The sequence below is a fragment of the Epinephelus lanceolatus genome, chromosome 10 (genome assembly GCF_041903045.1).
Source record: "Epinephelus lanceolatus isolate andai-2023 chromosome 10, ASM4190304v1, whole genome shotgun sequence".
In the NCBI taxonomy this organism is placed as follows: Eukaryota; Metazoa; Chordata; class Actinopteri; order Perciformes; family Serranidae; genus Epinephelus; species Epinephelus lanceolatus.
The window spans coordinates 33687552-33703654 of record NC_135743.1 but is presented as its reverse complement, the minus strand read 5'-3'; the positions used below and the strand labels follow the sequence as shown (position 1 = coordinate 33703654).

At 40.5% G+C, this 16103-nt stretch overlaps 1 protein-coding gene across 2 annotated transcripts; it reads right to left on the bottom strand.

Moving 5' to 3' along the window:
- Positions 1-4865: 4865 nt before the first annotated feature.
- Positions 4866-8640, bottom strand: eny2 (ENY2 transcription and export complex 2 subunit). 2 transcript variants are annotated; one of them, XM_033640228.2, is made up of 5 exons: positions 8504-8640; positions 8060-8137; positions 6265-6335; positions 5706-5780; positions 4866-5289 (listed from the first exon to the last, which is right to left on the bottom strand). In XM_033640228.2, exons 2-5 carry the CDS (start codon positions 8125-8127, stop codon positions 5216-5218), a joined length of 288 nt encoding a protein of 95 aa, XP_033496119.1. In that variant the 5' UTR covers positions 8128-8137; positions 8504-8640; the 3' UTR covers positions 4866-5215. The 2 variants fall into 2 exon arrangements, with proteins under 2 accessions (XP_033496119.1, XP_078028076.1); XM_078171950.1 differs by having other exon boundaries at positions 8332-8606.
- Between the last annotated feature and the right edge of the window lie 7463 nt (positions 8641-16103).

The window sequence follows — 16103 nt, the reverse complement described above, 5'->3', positions numbered from 1 at the left end:
GAAGCTCTTTCTTTTTTACAGTGAACAAATAATTTTCATCAATTGAGCCATGATAAAATGTTTCGTATCTGAGCCACTGATGTGTGTAAACGAGTGGAAAATCTGACACGATTTTACAGAATGAATACATGTAAGAGTATCTAATAGAATAAAGCCTCTATTAAAATTCCACATTTTATGACTGGTAGCTAATCCTCGCCACAATGTTACACTGTATCAAATCAATTACAAGCGCTTGCAAAACAGAGGTGCTGCTCTCAAGCGTGATGCAAACAAGCTTCAGGAGAGAAAACCGTGTCTGCATGTGCATATGTGTGTGTGTGTGTGTGGATGCATAGTTTCTCCTGCAGCAGCATCACAGTTGAAGCCGAACCAGCCAACATGATCTAAACAAGAATTATGTGAAGTCATGCTCTATGAAACTTTATACACATTTGCTGATCATTACCTAAGATTGCTTTGTGTTAACTTTGGCAGGCCCGCTCCTGGCTCTCGGAGTGAAAAAGGGATGATGTATTTCCTCTTATTTATTATTTGCGCTGGGCTACCGAGAGGGAAAAGGGAGGGAAAAAAAAGAAGAGAGTGTGAGCGGTATGCCTGCGACTGGCGCATCGATGCCAGGAATAACAGAGTGAAACTTGCTCCTCAGCCTCATTAGTGTGTAGAAAACAGTTCCCGGGAGACACAACAGAGTGTAAATACATTTGAAACGCTTTACACTGCAGGATGCTACACGCCAACTTCTCCCTATTTCTCCTTTTTTACTTTTCCTCCTTAAAATGAGAATGTAAACGGCATCAAGTGCTGCAAGTGTGTAGGCTTCAAAAGAGTTGCAACCCCATGTTGCACGTCTCATAAATTCTAGTGAGGGAATTCAAAGAGAAATTTATCGAGCATGGCATTCACACATGTTGACAGTAAAGAGGGCCAACTGCACACCAGGTCTTGGGAATTTGTAGGAGCACATGGCCCCTTTCTTTGCTTTGAAACACCCTCTTTGACCCTTTGTCTGCTTATGCAACATCTTTGCCCTTTCCATTAAGACAGAAGATAGGAAAATTTATATGAGACACAAAAGTCCATCGCAGTGCCCTATAAATTAGAAATGTCAGGTACACTGTTGTAAACATGGAGAGATTTATCTATCGATGACCAGACCTTAAGATACGGCATTTTATGGACACTTCTTAAACCATTACCCCCTGAAGCAGGTGCACTGTTATCCCAAATAAGGCAATGTGCTATAACATCATCATTTCCCAACACTTGTTTATAACATGAACACGTCCCTGCCATCTGTTTCCACCCAGCACTGCCTTTTCTTCAGTTGTTTGTACAGTAAGGGAGGTGTTTATGGTCTTTGAATGTTGCCAATTTCACTAGAGAGAGGACTGCAGAGCACCTATGGGACTCGGCATACAGGACCACACTTTTGGCTCCATCGCCTATTGACACAGCTGCTATCATGCTGAAAGGATCCGATTCCAGGGGCGGCGAAAATGTCTGCGCACACTTACCTACGCGCACACAAAAAGCACACGGAGGACACACATGTTTGGCTTTTTCCTTTTAAATGTCATTAAGTTCTGCTCGGACACAGCTTGATATTGACTTTGCTGGAATAAGGGCGCTCTTGCCCTTTCTTGTTGCTTGACTTATGGTGGTTCATTCAGAGGCTGCCTCACAGGATGCTACAAAGTGTATGCTTCCTTGTTATCAGCTGCTGCTGTGATCAACCCTAACAGGTCTTATTTAAATCTCTGCCAGCCATGTACAACATGGACAACCCTGAGCCAGTGAATAGGAGAATGGGATTTTTTAAATCATGTTTTCCTTTTATTTGGACAACTCTGCTTTTCTAGATTTTTTTATGATGTGCAGCGTCATCTGGACACTGTACAGCACCTTGGCAGAGCTGTGCAGGCCCTGAGTGATGGAGAAAAGCTGAGAATGGAGAGTGAGAAAGTAAATAAAAATCTGTATGATAATAAATTGCATCACTGGTAATTGTATCCAGTGCTGCTCTACGGTGCACTGCAGTGCGTAGAACCCCCTTTATATGCGGGGGCCTGAGGAGATCTGCTGATAACATGGGGATTGATGTCAGCCATTAAAGAAGCGTGTGTGCCGGGCTGGAGGGGTGCGTTACATTTGGCCTCCACAACATCACTGTATATCAGCATGTTGTCACCTGGGCTGATGTCACAGCAGGTCCTTCGGCTAAGAAAACACTCTCTCTGTCTTTTGGCGGGTGACCAGTGCAGGCTCACTCACTACCCACTAATGTGCTACTCGTGCCGAGGGGTGCATTGTTTTGGGTTCATGGCCTCACCAAATGCAATCCATAACCAATTAGGCATTGTGCGTGTGTAGCTATAGAGACCTTTCAGCAAAACAAAATGATGCGGTTTAGCATGTGGATGGAAAAAAGTGAAACAAAGACAACCTCAGGAGCAAACATTCCTGCAGTTGGACTGTTTTTATTGATTTTTTTGCAAGAAATTCTGAAGTCGCACGACAACATCAAAACAGAAAACATACAACAGTTTTATTTAGACAATCAGGACATTGTGGAGAGCTCATGGCCTGGCTGTCTCTACCTCAACATGGCGTGAGTAACTTGTGTTTTTTGCACTCAGCCCAGCAACTCTCTCACTGGAACACTTGAGTGCACATTTCATACACTACGCGCCGAGGACCTTGAAACAATCTGACAACCAGTTTCGGTGAAGGTGATTTGTCCCCCGGTGCATCCACCTCTCCCTCTGAACAGGGTCACTCCAGTTTATCTTTACGTGATCTCTTTCTTGCCCTCCCTCCTCCCCTGTTAGGAACATTGTGTTATTCTGGGATGTGTCATTACAGGATCACAGTTCTTTGGATTTACTGTAAAGTCCATTTAATCAAAGGACAATGTTAATTCACAGCACCTGCTGGCTGTGATTCATGGTGAATACGGTAAATAACGGGTTTTTCCTGTCACATTTTTGTTCAGATTCCATCTTTGAAGTACCAGGTGTGAAGCTGCATGCTGCGCTGATACCTGTCATAACACAAAACACATACAAGCTCAACTTAGATGCCTGGTCGATGCCTGACCTCGGGAGATTTTATACTGAGGAACGTCTAGTGTAGCTGGAGAGAGAATATTGAAGGGAACAAAAACTATAAGTCGTTTGCACACTATTTCTAGTGGAGATAATTCTGTGTAAATTAAATAACACTGACTCTTTCACACCAAGCATGAAGACTTTTTGTTGTGCAAATACTTCACAGACATCTAAGGCTTTATTTATGGACCAGATAACATTCGAACTTTTACCTTGAAATGAAATTCATACAATGTCAAGTTACATTCTTCCATTATATAAGCAAATGGAGACAGCATGGTTGCTGTCATCATATAAACTTAAACATTTTCAAGTGTTGCATTAATAATATTTTCAAGTTGGATTGCATTATAATTGTACAAAATACAAGCAGCATTTATGTATGGGTGATGGGCAACGAATGAATTGCTTCAGACAACTCTTCTCAGCGTCCACTACGCACCAGGTCCACTTGTCGAACATCTGAGTGCTTATGACGTAGACATGGACGCTTCCAGTCGCCTGTCTGTCAGCACCACTAAATTTATGCTAAATTTATGCTCTTATGTTTTTTTTGCAAGTCTTAATGGTGCTTTTTGTGGTTGGCTTTGGATGGAGGTGGCGTGCAGCTGCGAGTCACTCATCGGGATGAGGAAATCAAATCAAATCAACTCACCAGTTTGTCAACTCTCCTCCTGCTACTTCTGCTAACCAGGTCGATGTTTTCAAATGTAAACATCAGTAAACATAAAGGAAAAGATGGAGAAGAATAGGCACCAGCTGAAGTATAGCATCCTGCTATCCACTTTACAGATATTGGAAAATAAACTGGATGACCTCCATGCCACATCAGTTTCCAACGGATCCACAGCACCATTAAACCAGGAGACTCTTTTTCTTTATGCCAATCTGGCAGGGCAGAGAACTCTGATGAATTAGGACTGGTGTGACATTGGGAATGTGAGGTGTTGTCCCATTCCTGCTGTGGATCACTGCTGTATAAAGCATGGATTACTAGAACCATCCGGAAGCATAGACAATTACAAAGCAGCAGCCAACAATGTATAGAGCTGCAAAAAATGACTAAATTACAGTGAACAAGTTAAAGGAGCTGATGGGATCACATTTCACTGGATTTGTATCATTCATTGAATAAGTTGCCAACTTCAAGTACTTTGAATAATTCCATGTGACAAATAAATGATTGATTGATCACTGTTATCACAGGGTAATGCTCATGTGGCCTGCTACGGTAAGTGAACTAGGACTAATTCAATCAGACTCAAGTCAAGACCTGAGCCAGCTAAGGCCAATGGTGCATTCACATGCTCCTTGGATGGTTGTATTCACATTGTTTGTAAACTTTAAATGGTAACGTGGAAGCAACATAGATGCTACAAAAAAAAAGATGAGTGATACTTAATTGCCCAGTTTTTAACACATTCTTTATAAAGAGCAAAGCAGCCCTTTAAACAACAAAAGACTGTTGGTCAGTGACATTTCTGCAACAACATATAAAGATTACACAGCCTACCTGCATACAAGTGGGATGTGAAATCAGTCCATTAAAATTAATATTTTACTGTGTGTACTGTAACAGTGTACAGATAAACTGACAGCATATTTTGCAAAAACTATCAAAACTCTAAATGGTCCACCCATCTCTGTGTATCCACTAAATACCACCTTAAAAATGCAATAAAATGCCGACTGAAAACAAGAAATGCAAATGTTATAATTAGGAGAGAATGAAGTCAGGACAGAAAAAAGCCTCTATTCAAACATATTATTGTTGTTATTTATTTACGTCATATATTTTACTGTTTGTTTTTACATTTTTGAAAATGATTGTTGTTCAGCAAATCCAAAGCTTTATCTTTACAGCACATCCCTTTAACAAAGGACAGCTAGCGTGCAATGTAAGTGCATTAACAAATCCGTGATAACTGTAGTAACAGAAATCGAAAAATCACACAAACATATTGCCAAGCACGTGTCAGTATGTCTCTGAAAATATCAAGATAATGAAAAAAGTATCTTTAAGATTCAAGTAAATCAAACCATTAAAAATATTCTATATGATGAGAGTATAGGCAGGCGGTCTAAGGAAATGTTTAAAATCTTAATTATGTGGCATGCTGAGCTAAGAAGGCTCTTATTCTGTGGAGGAGCTCTTTCTTGACGCTGTCCGGCACCAACGCTGCAAGAGAGAGAGACATATCCATGACTATGGCTTATTCTTTCACACAGATGAAATGTTACTGCATAACTTGTGTCCATGCTCACACCCACATTCATTTACTGAAAACAAAACATTTCCTGTTGAGGCTGGTGTCAGTGAAGTTACTGGCAGCTCTCTGTCATCTATGATGGATGCAAAATGGTTGCTAATACCTAAGTCTGTCTGTTTTTAACTCAACTGTACACTAAATAAAATGCAATGGAAGTATATTACTGACATTACAATGTTGTCTTTTAGGGTAATGTGAAGTCTTTAATGTGGATTTGTTGAAGTCAGTGTAGGCAGCAGGAAAAATAAGAACAGCGCAGCCATAAAAGCTGCACAAAATCAAATTAGCGACAGTTTTGTACTGCGTGTTTTTTAGGTGAAGATACCTCTTCCTTTAGGAGTGATCTCTACCACCAGGTCCTCCACAGTCACATGCTCCAAGCCTTTTTCTTTAATTACTTCTGGAAAAAGATAAAAAAAAAAGAAGATATTTAACAAAAAACAAATAAATGCTCGAAGCAGCTTGTGCAGCAAAACCCTTGCACTTAAGCTCCAACAGTCAAATACATATGTACTTTGTTATGTCCTAAATTATGTCCATTCTGAAAGCTCTTGATGTTTTACTGCAATTTGGAGCAATTTAATCATTTTTGTGTTTTATTTGTGGTTACAGCTGGAGAGTTCTGTATTAAAACTTGAAATTGTGATCATCATGAAAACACGAGTAAAGCCTCACAATGGGAAAAAACAAGAAAAAAAAAACAAGTTAGAACCTGCTGTTACTGTCTGTAATATTGTCAAAATAAGGTCAGTAGTATTTTCTGGTCCTGTGTAAGGTTTGCGTATGTTTGTAGAATTTGTAAATAGCTGTGTTTTGTGTGGTATGGTAAAAATGACAGTTTTAAGTTAAGCTCTCTAAATATGTCCGAGGACAGTGATTTTTACCTTTGCAGTGAGCTTTCATCTGGTCCTTCCATCCACACTCAGTGAGCTTTGCCCTCAGTAACTCCTTCAGTCTGTCAATAAGATGCAAACACATGTATATTTGGGTTTCATAAGACAGGTTTCTGTCTTATGCAAACTTGGTTCATAATAACAGCTGACAATCTCTTCATCTTTATTACAACACTGCTTATTTTGGCCCTGATATGCCATTCTCTCTGTTGTGTTGACATTAATCTACATCAGTGTTTTTTTAAACTTTGTGTGACCAAGGCAAGCCAAAATCTCAAGGCATACCTGTATTTCTATCTGTGCACAAAACCCTTTTATAATGTGTGTTGTAACTCTAATCACAATACAAATGTTTGTTATTTACTACTATCAAGTAACAGCTGACAACAAACCATTACTCGTGAAATTTTTATTAAGAAAATGATTCAAGAATTCACTTTTAACTTTCAAATCACCAATAACACATAAATTTAAACAGGAAATAATGTAAGATAATGAGATGTGTCACACACGTGACAAATAGGTTCCCCGTGAAGGTTTTTTAAATTAAATCAAATTACAATTTTCAAGGTAGAGTTTGCCTCTTTATCAGGAAATGGGTGAGCACAACATACTGATACAGTCAATTAAAAATGAATTCATATTTTTTTATATAGGCCCAGTTATATTGGCCCAGAATATTGCATTAACTATGTGTGGTTATCACAAAATCTCATGGCACACCATTTGTGAACAAATGATCTATGCACTATTCAAATAATGCAGAGTGATGCTTCTCTGCTTGCCAGAAAAATGATGGTGTGATGGAGCGGCTGTGTGTCTCAAGGTGCCACATTGGCTCAGTATTCATGACATTATCAGTATTAGTGAATACTTGTGAATTAAGTTATTTTTTCTCAGCCTACAGCTGCTGCTAGGGGCAGCAAAACATCCTTCCAATTTTTTTTTTTTTAAGATATGTTTTTGGGCATTTTTGCCTTTAATGGACAGGACAGCCAAGTGTGAAAGGGGGACAGAGAGAGGGGATGACATGCAGCAAAGGGCCACAGGCTGGACTCGAACCCGGGCCGCTGCGGCAACAGCCTTGTACATGGGGCACCTGCTCTATCCACTAAGCCACCGACGCCCCACATCCTTTCAATTTTATAGTAATAGTTTACAGTACTAATACATGTAAGACTCGTCTTGGTATGAACAGTGGTTAGAATACCAGCCACAACTCAGCCCTGAGCAAGAGTGACGTTCTCTATTGACCAATCAACACACTGCAGTGTTCACGGCTCCACCTTTTAGTACCAGATCTGTGTGCAAGGTACCCCAACAGGGGGGGTGAGCAAAATGGGGACAGTACAGAGCAGCTCCATTGGTACCATCCACAACTTTTCACAGTAGAAACAGAAAAAAATGCAACTAAACTGAACTGAACCGTACAGTACTGCTTGGTTGAAACAGGGCTTTAGTTCCTCACCTGCTGAACATATAACAGGCATGCTTCTGCCCTGTAAGAGCTGACAAACTCTCAGTCTTAACTAATATGTAGAGATTATCACACATACAGTGGCATATCTCACATGGATATGGCCAAGTGACAGAGCAGAATGTAACACATCTTCCTTACACTTTACTGCACCTATAGACACTCTACCAAGCAAAAAGCCAAGTTACTTCCTCACGTTTACCCTTTAAAATAAATAACGTGATTGTTAGTAACCCTTAACCCCACTACAGAGCTGAGTTATTATAACGCAGCACAGCTTAAACCAACACTGGTGTTGTTGTATCTCACCTCTCTCGCTCCCCCATCTCAGTCAGCTTTTGGTTAACGGTTGCCTTCATCCTGGACTCTTTACTCATAGTCTTTCACCTACAAGGATACAATAAACAGAGTATTAAAGCCTCCAGTGTGAAGTCAAGCTGGCGCTGCAAAGTATAACACGTTCATGTAACGTTAGCAGGTGTTCCTGCGGTGACGTTACTAGCTACGTTACAACTTATACCGCTGTAAACAATAAGTCAGCAGTTAGCTAGGTAACTTCCTTAATGAATATTTACTCACACGCTAGAGAGGGGCAAACGAAAGAAGTCTACCTCGCCAGACTGTGTGGCGTATATGACAAAGTTATGAGTAAATAACGTTAGCTGACGCTGAAAACAGCAGCGACATTAACGACAACCATCTCAAAAACACACAACCGCTATGAGCTCAGCTACAGGCCGGCGGTTACTTAACGGTTAAAGGTAATTTAGCTTCAAAGTCACATTTGATGTGTCGCTTAAAAAGACAGGATTTTGATTTCACAGCTTTTTCCATCAGATATAACATTCCGAGCGGAAACACAGATTTGTGCATTGGTTCCTACGCCTTCGTTATATGCAATACTCTGTTCCACCACAGAGAGGCAGTGTTGGTTAATACATTATATTAAAGTCAGTTCTGGAGCAGACTTTGACCTCTCACCTCCCCTCAGGGGATCATACAGTTTTTTAAAAGCCCTATTTCACATCAACACATTGGCCATCCCTCCTGCTGGTATTAACTGCATCTTATATGTGTTAAGTAGCAACCCCAGTGTGTTTGTTCCATTCTTAATTTTGATGGGTTGTTTTGTTGTTCAAGAACGTATTAAATTGATACATTTACTATATTGTACATGTAATTATAAATGTGTTCTGCCTGAAGCAAACACACTCAGCAATAGTGGGTTTTGTTTGTATGTGGTTGAATGAAGTGCCACTTACTTTGTCTCCAAATGCAGTGTATCACAGTACCACTTATGGGAGCTGGGTTCTTAGACCAGCTGGAAAATGTTGGATGCCAAATAAAAGATTAAAACCCTTTACTCCTCTTGAGAATCCCATCATGAACATAATGGTGTGTAATGGCATTACCCATGAGAAAGTGTGTGTGCATGTGTATTTGTGTTCATGTGTTATCCATGTCTGACAGAATGAGGCTATTCATTGGTGAATCTGAGGAGCCTTAAAATGTTTATAGTATAAGTGGCATCTCAAGCATTTACTTTCTTCTAAAATCACTAAATGATACTTTATTTCTAAGTGATGATGCTGATGTTAAAGCAAACATGAGTATCTGAGTAGGCTATTATATCTAAATAGCAGGGATGAGGATAAAGCAAGTAAATGGGAAAAACAATGATTAATTGAAGTTTAAGGGCACAGATAGATTTACAAGAGACATGGCCATTACGTGGAGGAAAGTTACCAGTTATTCTCACATCCAGTAAGATTTTGCTACACAGAAACCTACATCTGATCATGAATCATAAACAAAAATCAAAACATGAACTATGACTGTTTTGTTGGACAGGTCTTACAAAGGCTGCAAAGAAAATTCAAGCAGCTTGAAGTTCTGTTGACTGTAAATAGCAAAGGCTGGTGTATGCTGCTTCTAAACAAAGCTGACAAGTCGCCTTCAATTCCCCAAAGTCACACCAATAATCTAAATTGATGTGAGGCGCGTATAATAACTAGGTTGGAGGTTTTCCTTTCGGGTATAATCAACACCTGGATCACAACAACATCGAGCTGTCAGCTGCAGAAACGTCAAGCTGGCCAAAATAGCAAACATGACTTCTGGAATTTTTTTTTTTTAAATAAAATCCAAATGAGCAAATAATGACAAGTGTCAAAGTGGAAATGATTGATATATTTAATAGGTTTCTGTAGCAAACAGAGGGAAACTGGATGCAGCAGGTTATGTGATGTTGGTTCAGTGATGTCAGAGCTGACATCAGCCAGTTGTTTTGATGCACAGCAGCCCAGAGGAGAAGGAACTCAGTCATGGGTATTTGTTTTTCATTCATGCTGTCCTAACTGTCTATGCTGATCGTGTCTTTTCCAGTGAACCATAGTGCCTATATTCATATTTAAAAACTGAGTCGGTGCAAGTAGTGTAAAAGTAAGGGCCTCATTCTATCTGCATTGTTTGTCTAAGCTATGTAAACACCATGCAGCACTAGAAATTCACTGTTCCAACCATGAAGATTGTAATGGCAGGCGTCATGCTCCTGTGGAGGTGCTTTAGACCCTGGAGGGCTTTACATGAACGACAATGGTAACATTAAAAACCTGCTGGAGTCCAGAAGAGAACTGCAACCTTGATTTTGTTTTGCAGCTTAACAGTGATGCAAAACACAACAAAGGCTGCACAGGAAATGGCAAAACAACAAGGGTCCTATCCTGGAGAGTTCAGATGCTGGACGAGTTGAAAACTGCTGTTGATTCACAAATCTCAGAGCTGACGGCAGAAAACCAAGATGAATACCTAGTTTGTTCCTTCTGGATGCGAGTAGTGGTGATATGTACCTGGGTGATGCATGCGACATAGCACCTCTTTATAGGTCTGTACACCCAGGTAACATTTGTGTTTTTATCCTGTCATGATTATTACCTCCGCCAAGGAGGTTATGTTTTCGCTGGCGTTTGTCTGTTTGTTTGTTTGTTTGTTTGTCTGCAAAATAACTCAAAAAGTTCTAAACGGATTTTGATGAAATTTTCAGGAAAGGTTGATAATGGGACAAGGAAGAGATGATAAAATTTTGGTGGTGATCGGTTGAAGCAAAGTAGATAAAATAATAAAATGGTGGGAAATCCGAGCTGCTCGGCAGAGGTCTGCGCTCTCCGAGTGCTTTTCTAGTTGAAGATATACTATACAGGATTTCCTTAAAAAACAATGAATATACTCATACACTGCCACCAGGAGTGTGTGGCAGTGTATTTTCTCTGCCCGTAGTTTCTTATTTTCTCCTTATTTTCTGTGTTCGTTTATGGCCGTGTGCCCCCTACAGCACTCAGGTGAGCTTGAGGCTTTATAAAAAGGTAGCAACCAGCTGCCAGACCATAAGCAGCAGGCATCCAAGAGGCACAGCACCAAAAAAAACAATGCAAATTTAGTAAAACAAAGGTGAAATTGGGGTTGGTTTTTACTTCCTCTTCACTGGCGAGCCATGATCACCTGAAAATTCTGCATAGTATACCTTTAAAGAAGGTTGTATCTTCAGGTCAGCATTGTTGTTTGAGCCCCACAACTGCCGCCAACAACCTTTAGCTTTCTGTCTCATATTTTATTAGTTAGAAATAGTCTTCTCACTTCAGCTGAACCTTTTTTCAACTGGTTTTGCGGCACAGAATTGTGTTTATTCAGGCAGTGTGGTCCTAAACAGTGTTTATGTAGTTTTATCCTGAACTGGATGAAACAATTTGATCCGGAAAGGAAGTGACCTACTTCATATATTAAAGGCTGAACTGAGGTCAGTCAGGAGCAGTGCAATAACATCACAACTTTATGAGCAGCAGTGTCCTGACTGGGCCTGGATTTTCTCCGAGTTCATTCCTTGTACACGCACACAAACTTTCAGAGGAGCAGCGCAATAGAGTGTGTGTGGGTTTGGCTGTGATCTGCACGCTGAGTGACCTCTTGGAGCTGACATTTGAATGTCAGCACTGTCAGTCACCAGTGAGGGGAGCTCTAATGCAAAAGGTGCTGACTGAGTAAAGGACACTGAAGATTCTGCACACTGAGTTTGACAATACAGCGTTAAACATTTGTACACATATGTAATGGACACGTCTATGTGAGACAGCAATGCCCCAAAACCTTTGGATTCATTTCTATCAAGTGATATTTGGAAAAATGTGATTCTGCTAAAGGTGAAAGAGAGTCTATTAGCTCCCAGAGCATGATTTAAGCCTTCTTGAAATCACATGCCATCATTGTATCACTGATTTCGGGTAACAAATGCATCATTCAGACTTGCCTTGTTTTGTATTATTCAGCATTGTGGGAATCCTGAACTACACTTTTAACTGTCTGGCAAAGAAATGCTGAGACATCTTTGTCTTTCATCTGTTGTCTTTTCATCTGTTAAATGTATGCCTCCAGCTGTCTTTTTCAAGTGAACTGTGAACATGTACGGGTACTGTCTTTAATATGGCGCCAAAGGGCAAAGCATCACACATTAACGTGTATCATTTAACTTTCATCATCATTTGCAAGCAATCTCTCCCTTTTCCCTTAGCAGTTATATTTTTTCGACCTCAAAACCCTCTGCTTGTCAAGTCCTCTTGAGTCCTGCCTCACTTCTTTGAGGTTATCGGAATATTCCCCGCTGTCTAGGCAGGGCTGAGTGTCTCAGATCACAAATGGGTTTCGCTTTATTGATGTGAAAGACAGTAAAAGCCTGCAGATGCAGCTCAAGAGAACAGATATAAAAGAGTACTTTTGGGATGATACACAATATAAAAGCCAGATGTTTTGTGCAGGTAATTGAGGAAAGCCTGTTAAATATTAATGTGAAAAAAAGTAAAATTCCCTTAATAAGATAGGGAATTTGGAGTTCATGAATTTATATACATAAGTCAGAACTTTATTGAGTCTGAACAAGCTTTTAAAACCCTCAAATTTACAAGGCCAAGACTTTTTGCCTTATTATGAAATACGCTGTGACACAGCTACTCTGTTCTGCTCAGTTGCTCTGTTTAATTAATGACTTTACTGACGTCTGGTCGCCTGCATACATTTAATTGCTTCTTTTTCATTTACTTTCCCAAAAATCCAGTGGGTTCACATTAATACACTGCAGGACAGTCGGTCTGAAAAGTCCAGGGGAGAAAAAAAAGATGATTTCATATGTAATGCATGAGTCTGACTTTAAATTTCATGCCCAAATAGAAGAATCTACCTTTTGAAGTCTGGCCAAGAATTACTCCCTGTCTGTCTTGAGAGTGGAATTTAGTATCACGTCCTCTCATGTTCAAGTGGGAAATGCCTCCCCGTGCATCACCTCATGACAGACTGATTGATGCCCTACCTGCTCTGTGCAGAGTAACGGCTGTCTGTGCGAGTGCAGGTCTACACGACACAGAGAGTACCTGTCTGCGAGTGTGGAGCCTCGGTTAATTACCTGCCTCTCTGCTGACAGTCAGCCAGCACGATGAGGAGAGAGTGAGAAGCTCAAGAGGGAGTTTATTGCTTTCTGGTGGTCATTTCTACAGCTCAGACAGAATCTGAGGTGTTTATACCTCTATTTAGTTTAGTGGACATGCTCAAGCAGATGTGCCTTTGGGGTGAAAGGGGAGTGTCTCAGTGCAATAAGGTGTATAAAGAATTTTTTCAAACCCCCCTTATCTGCTCTCCCTCCCCCTCTACAATCGACAGTCCCAGCCTATTACCACAGTTATCTCAGCTGAAGCAGCCCGAGGCAGCTGGACAGCTAGAAGACATGTGCAGCACTCCTAGCAAAGAAACAATCCACAGGGATCCTCATCTGAAGGCTTTCTTACAATTGAGTAACCATAAACCACAAGATGCAGCACAGTGGTGGTGTTTTTCATGAGCGTGGCGTGAGGTGCTTGGCTTCGTTTCATGTGAAGCTGCAATTATTTTTCCCTGCTAGAACTTGCAGCATACTGCACGAGGGAGAGGAAGCACGGAGAAAGAGGGGGATAATCCTCAGACTAAAAGGCTGATGATACTTCAGTGAGCTCTGCCTGTGGCCGCAAGCCCCCGAGACCCCATCCTAAAACTCTAAATTGGGTGTCCACATTAAATTGGCTGTTTTTATGGCCTTGCCTTCTAGCTGACAGCCCAGCCCACCCTGAGAAGTCAGTTCTGTGTGTGATGTGCTAATAATAGATATATGGTACTTCACACTTGGTATGATAAGCAGGGAGAGTTCTTACAAGATGCAACAGGAAATGTAGGGGTGGGAACCACCTGCATTCAATAATGACTACTTCACAAATTACCATTTACATCTTAATGTGACGTCATATTAATAGTAAGGAGCAGAACACATCTAATCTTAACTATTGTCTTCCAGTAGGAAACAGATTTCTGTGTGGTTATTATCTCTTCCTGTGAAAGAATTTTAACATGCATTGTAAACTAATGCATTGTGGGAAGAAGGACAGAAAATCTCTGCTCTTTTGTCCATCATAAAATATTTATAATGTCTTCAACTAATTTCAATGATAAATTAACATCGAAACGATACGCATTAAAATTAATTTTAAAAGGTGTCATGACGCCAGTAATATTTAAGATGTTCCATTTCCTGACTGCGAGACCTCCGGTGTCACCCAAGTTTAGTCTCCGAATGATCATTTCCACTTGCCATCTGCTCTTCTAACTTTGCCAGACAACCAGCATTTTTGCAGAGGCTTCCAGAGGATGGCAATTTGCAGCACTCTCGCCACTCTGTGCCCATCCCTGCTCCTCTTCATAGGCATCGAACAGATTGAACTAACTCTCTGCTACACTGCTGACATGAATTTGGTGTTGCCATTTCCAGAAAATTGTACCCATTAAATCCCACAGAAAAAAAAGTGTTTGTAACAGACTCTATAATGAAATATAGTATCAGAATATGGCTGATCAGTATGTTTTTCCTGCATTTTGTCCTCCTCTGCATCCTAAGGGTGCACACCTGTGTCTCTGTCAGCAAACACTGGTGAGCCACTTGCAGCATTAAATGGCATCATCGCTCATGCTTTGGCAGTCTGATAAACCAGAGGATCATCAGCGTGTGTGTGTGTGTGTGTGTGTGTGTGTGTGTGTGTGTGCGTGTGTTGCATTCCCATAACTGAGGCGAGCATCAGACCTCTGCAGCTGAATAAAAGGATTATGTTTCTTGTACATGAAGTTTGAGGTTCTGTAGCTGTTCTCTCCTCACATTCACTGTTGGTTTAGCTTTGATGGCATCACAGCTGTGTCATCTTAGTCAAACGTGCCGTTCAACAAGTCCAAAGTTGGCACACAAACATGTAACATGATGCATTGAATGAATAGAAATCATGACATTGCGGTTTAACATGCAGCTCAGCTATGTTTTGGGATTATGTACTGACTGTCAACAGCTAGTCCTTCCATAATGGCAAGCTCAACAGCGATAGAGGTGTTCAGTTTATGAATGAATCTTTAACACGAAATATTCAAAGTGAAGTGACTACACTGAATTACCATTGTCACTGACTGTCAGCCGAGCTCTGTCACACAGTATGTTACTCTCTGGTGATGCGTTCATTGACTGTTGTACATACTGAGGTGACTGGTAATGTGTTCCATTCCTGATGTCTGTAACTCTGGAGAAAGATTGTTGATTGTTGAGTCTTACTCCCAGGTCATCAAGTTCCGACACTTTGGTCAGTAATCTGACCAAACACCGTAGCTTTGCAGTTTGACAGCATAGGAATGAGACATAACAATCAACTCTCCAGAGTTACATACAGCACTTGTAGACTGAACTAAACACACCACGTGAACATGTGTATCATGGAAGCTGGTCGCAAAATTAAACTCCTATCAGCAGACAGTTTAAATATGGAAAAAAAAAATCTGCTTCACCTAAAATCTATGCATAAAGGAAACTTTCACACAAGCATCTCTGAACAACTTCCATTTGCAAAAACTAGCAGGTCAAGCTCAATAACAAACATCATCACATCTTTTGTTAAAACATCATGACCCCTAAAAGCTTTCAAAGTAACTGAGTTCTACTGGGATGAGTAACTGTAATGTAATTACTGAGTTCAAAATTGTAATCCTTCAAGTGCTGGTTATTGGTACTTAAACCTTTAAGGTGTCGGTGGATATTGCAACACATTCTCACACCGACCTTGTAACATATTGATACTTGGTCATGGACTTTCCACGTTGACATATGACATTTAAGGTACTGGGTGTATTGTTTGTTGACATTCTGGCATGCTGTGTCAATCTCAGTCTGTTACATCCATTGCACAGTCTCTTTCATATTAAAGCACTACGTCGGTACAACACCAACAAATGGCGTTTTCTTCCTTCAACGACA

Coding starts and splice junctions, on each gene's coding strand:
- eny2 (XM_033640228.2), bottom strand. CDS start 8,127: ATGAGTAAAGAGTCCAGGATGAAGGCAACCGTTAACCAAAAGCTGACT. Junction 5,781..6,264: donor GATGAAAGCTCACTGCAAAG/GTAAAAATCACT, acceptor ATCTTTTTCCAG/AAGTAATTAAAGAAAAAGGC. Junction 5,290..5,705: donor GATCACTCCTAAAGGAAGAG/GTATCTTCACCT, acceptor TCTCTCTTGCAG/CGTTGGTGCCGGACAGCGTC.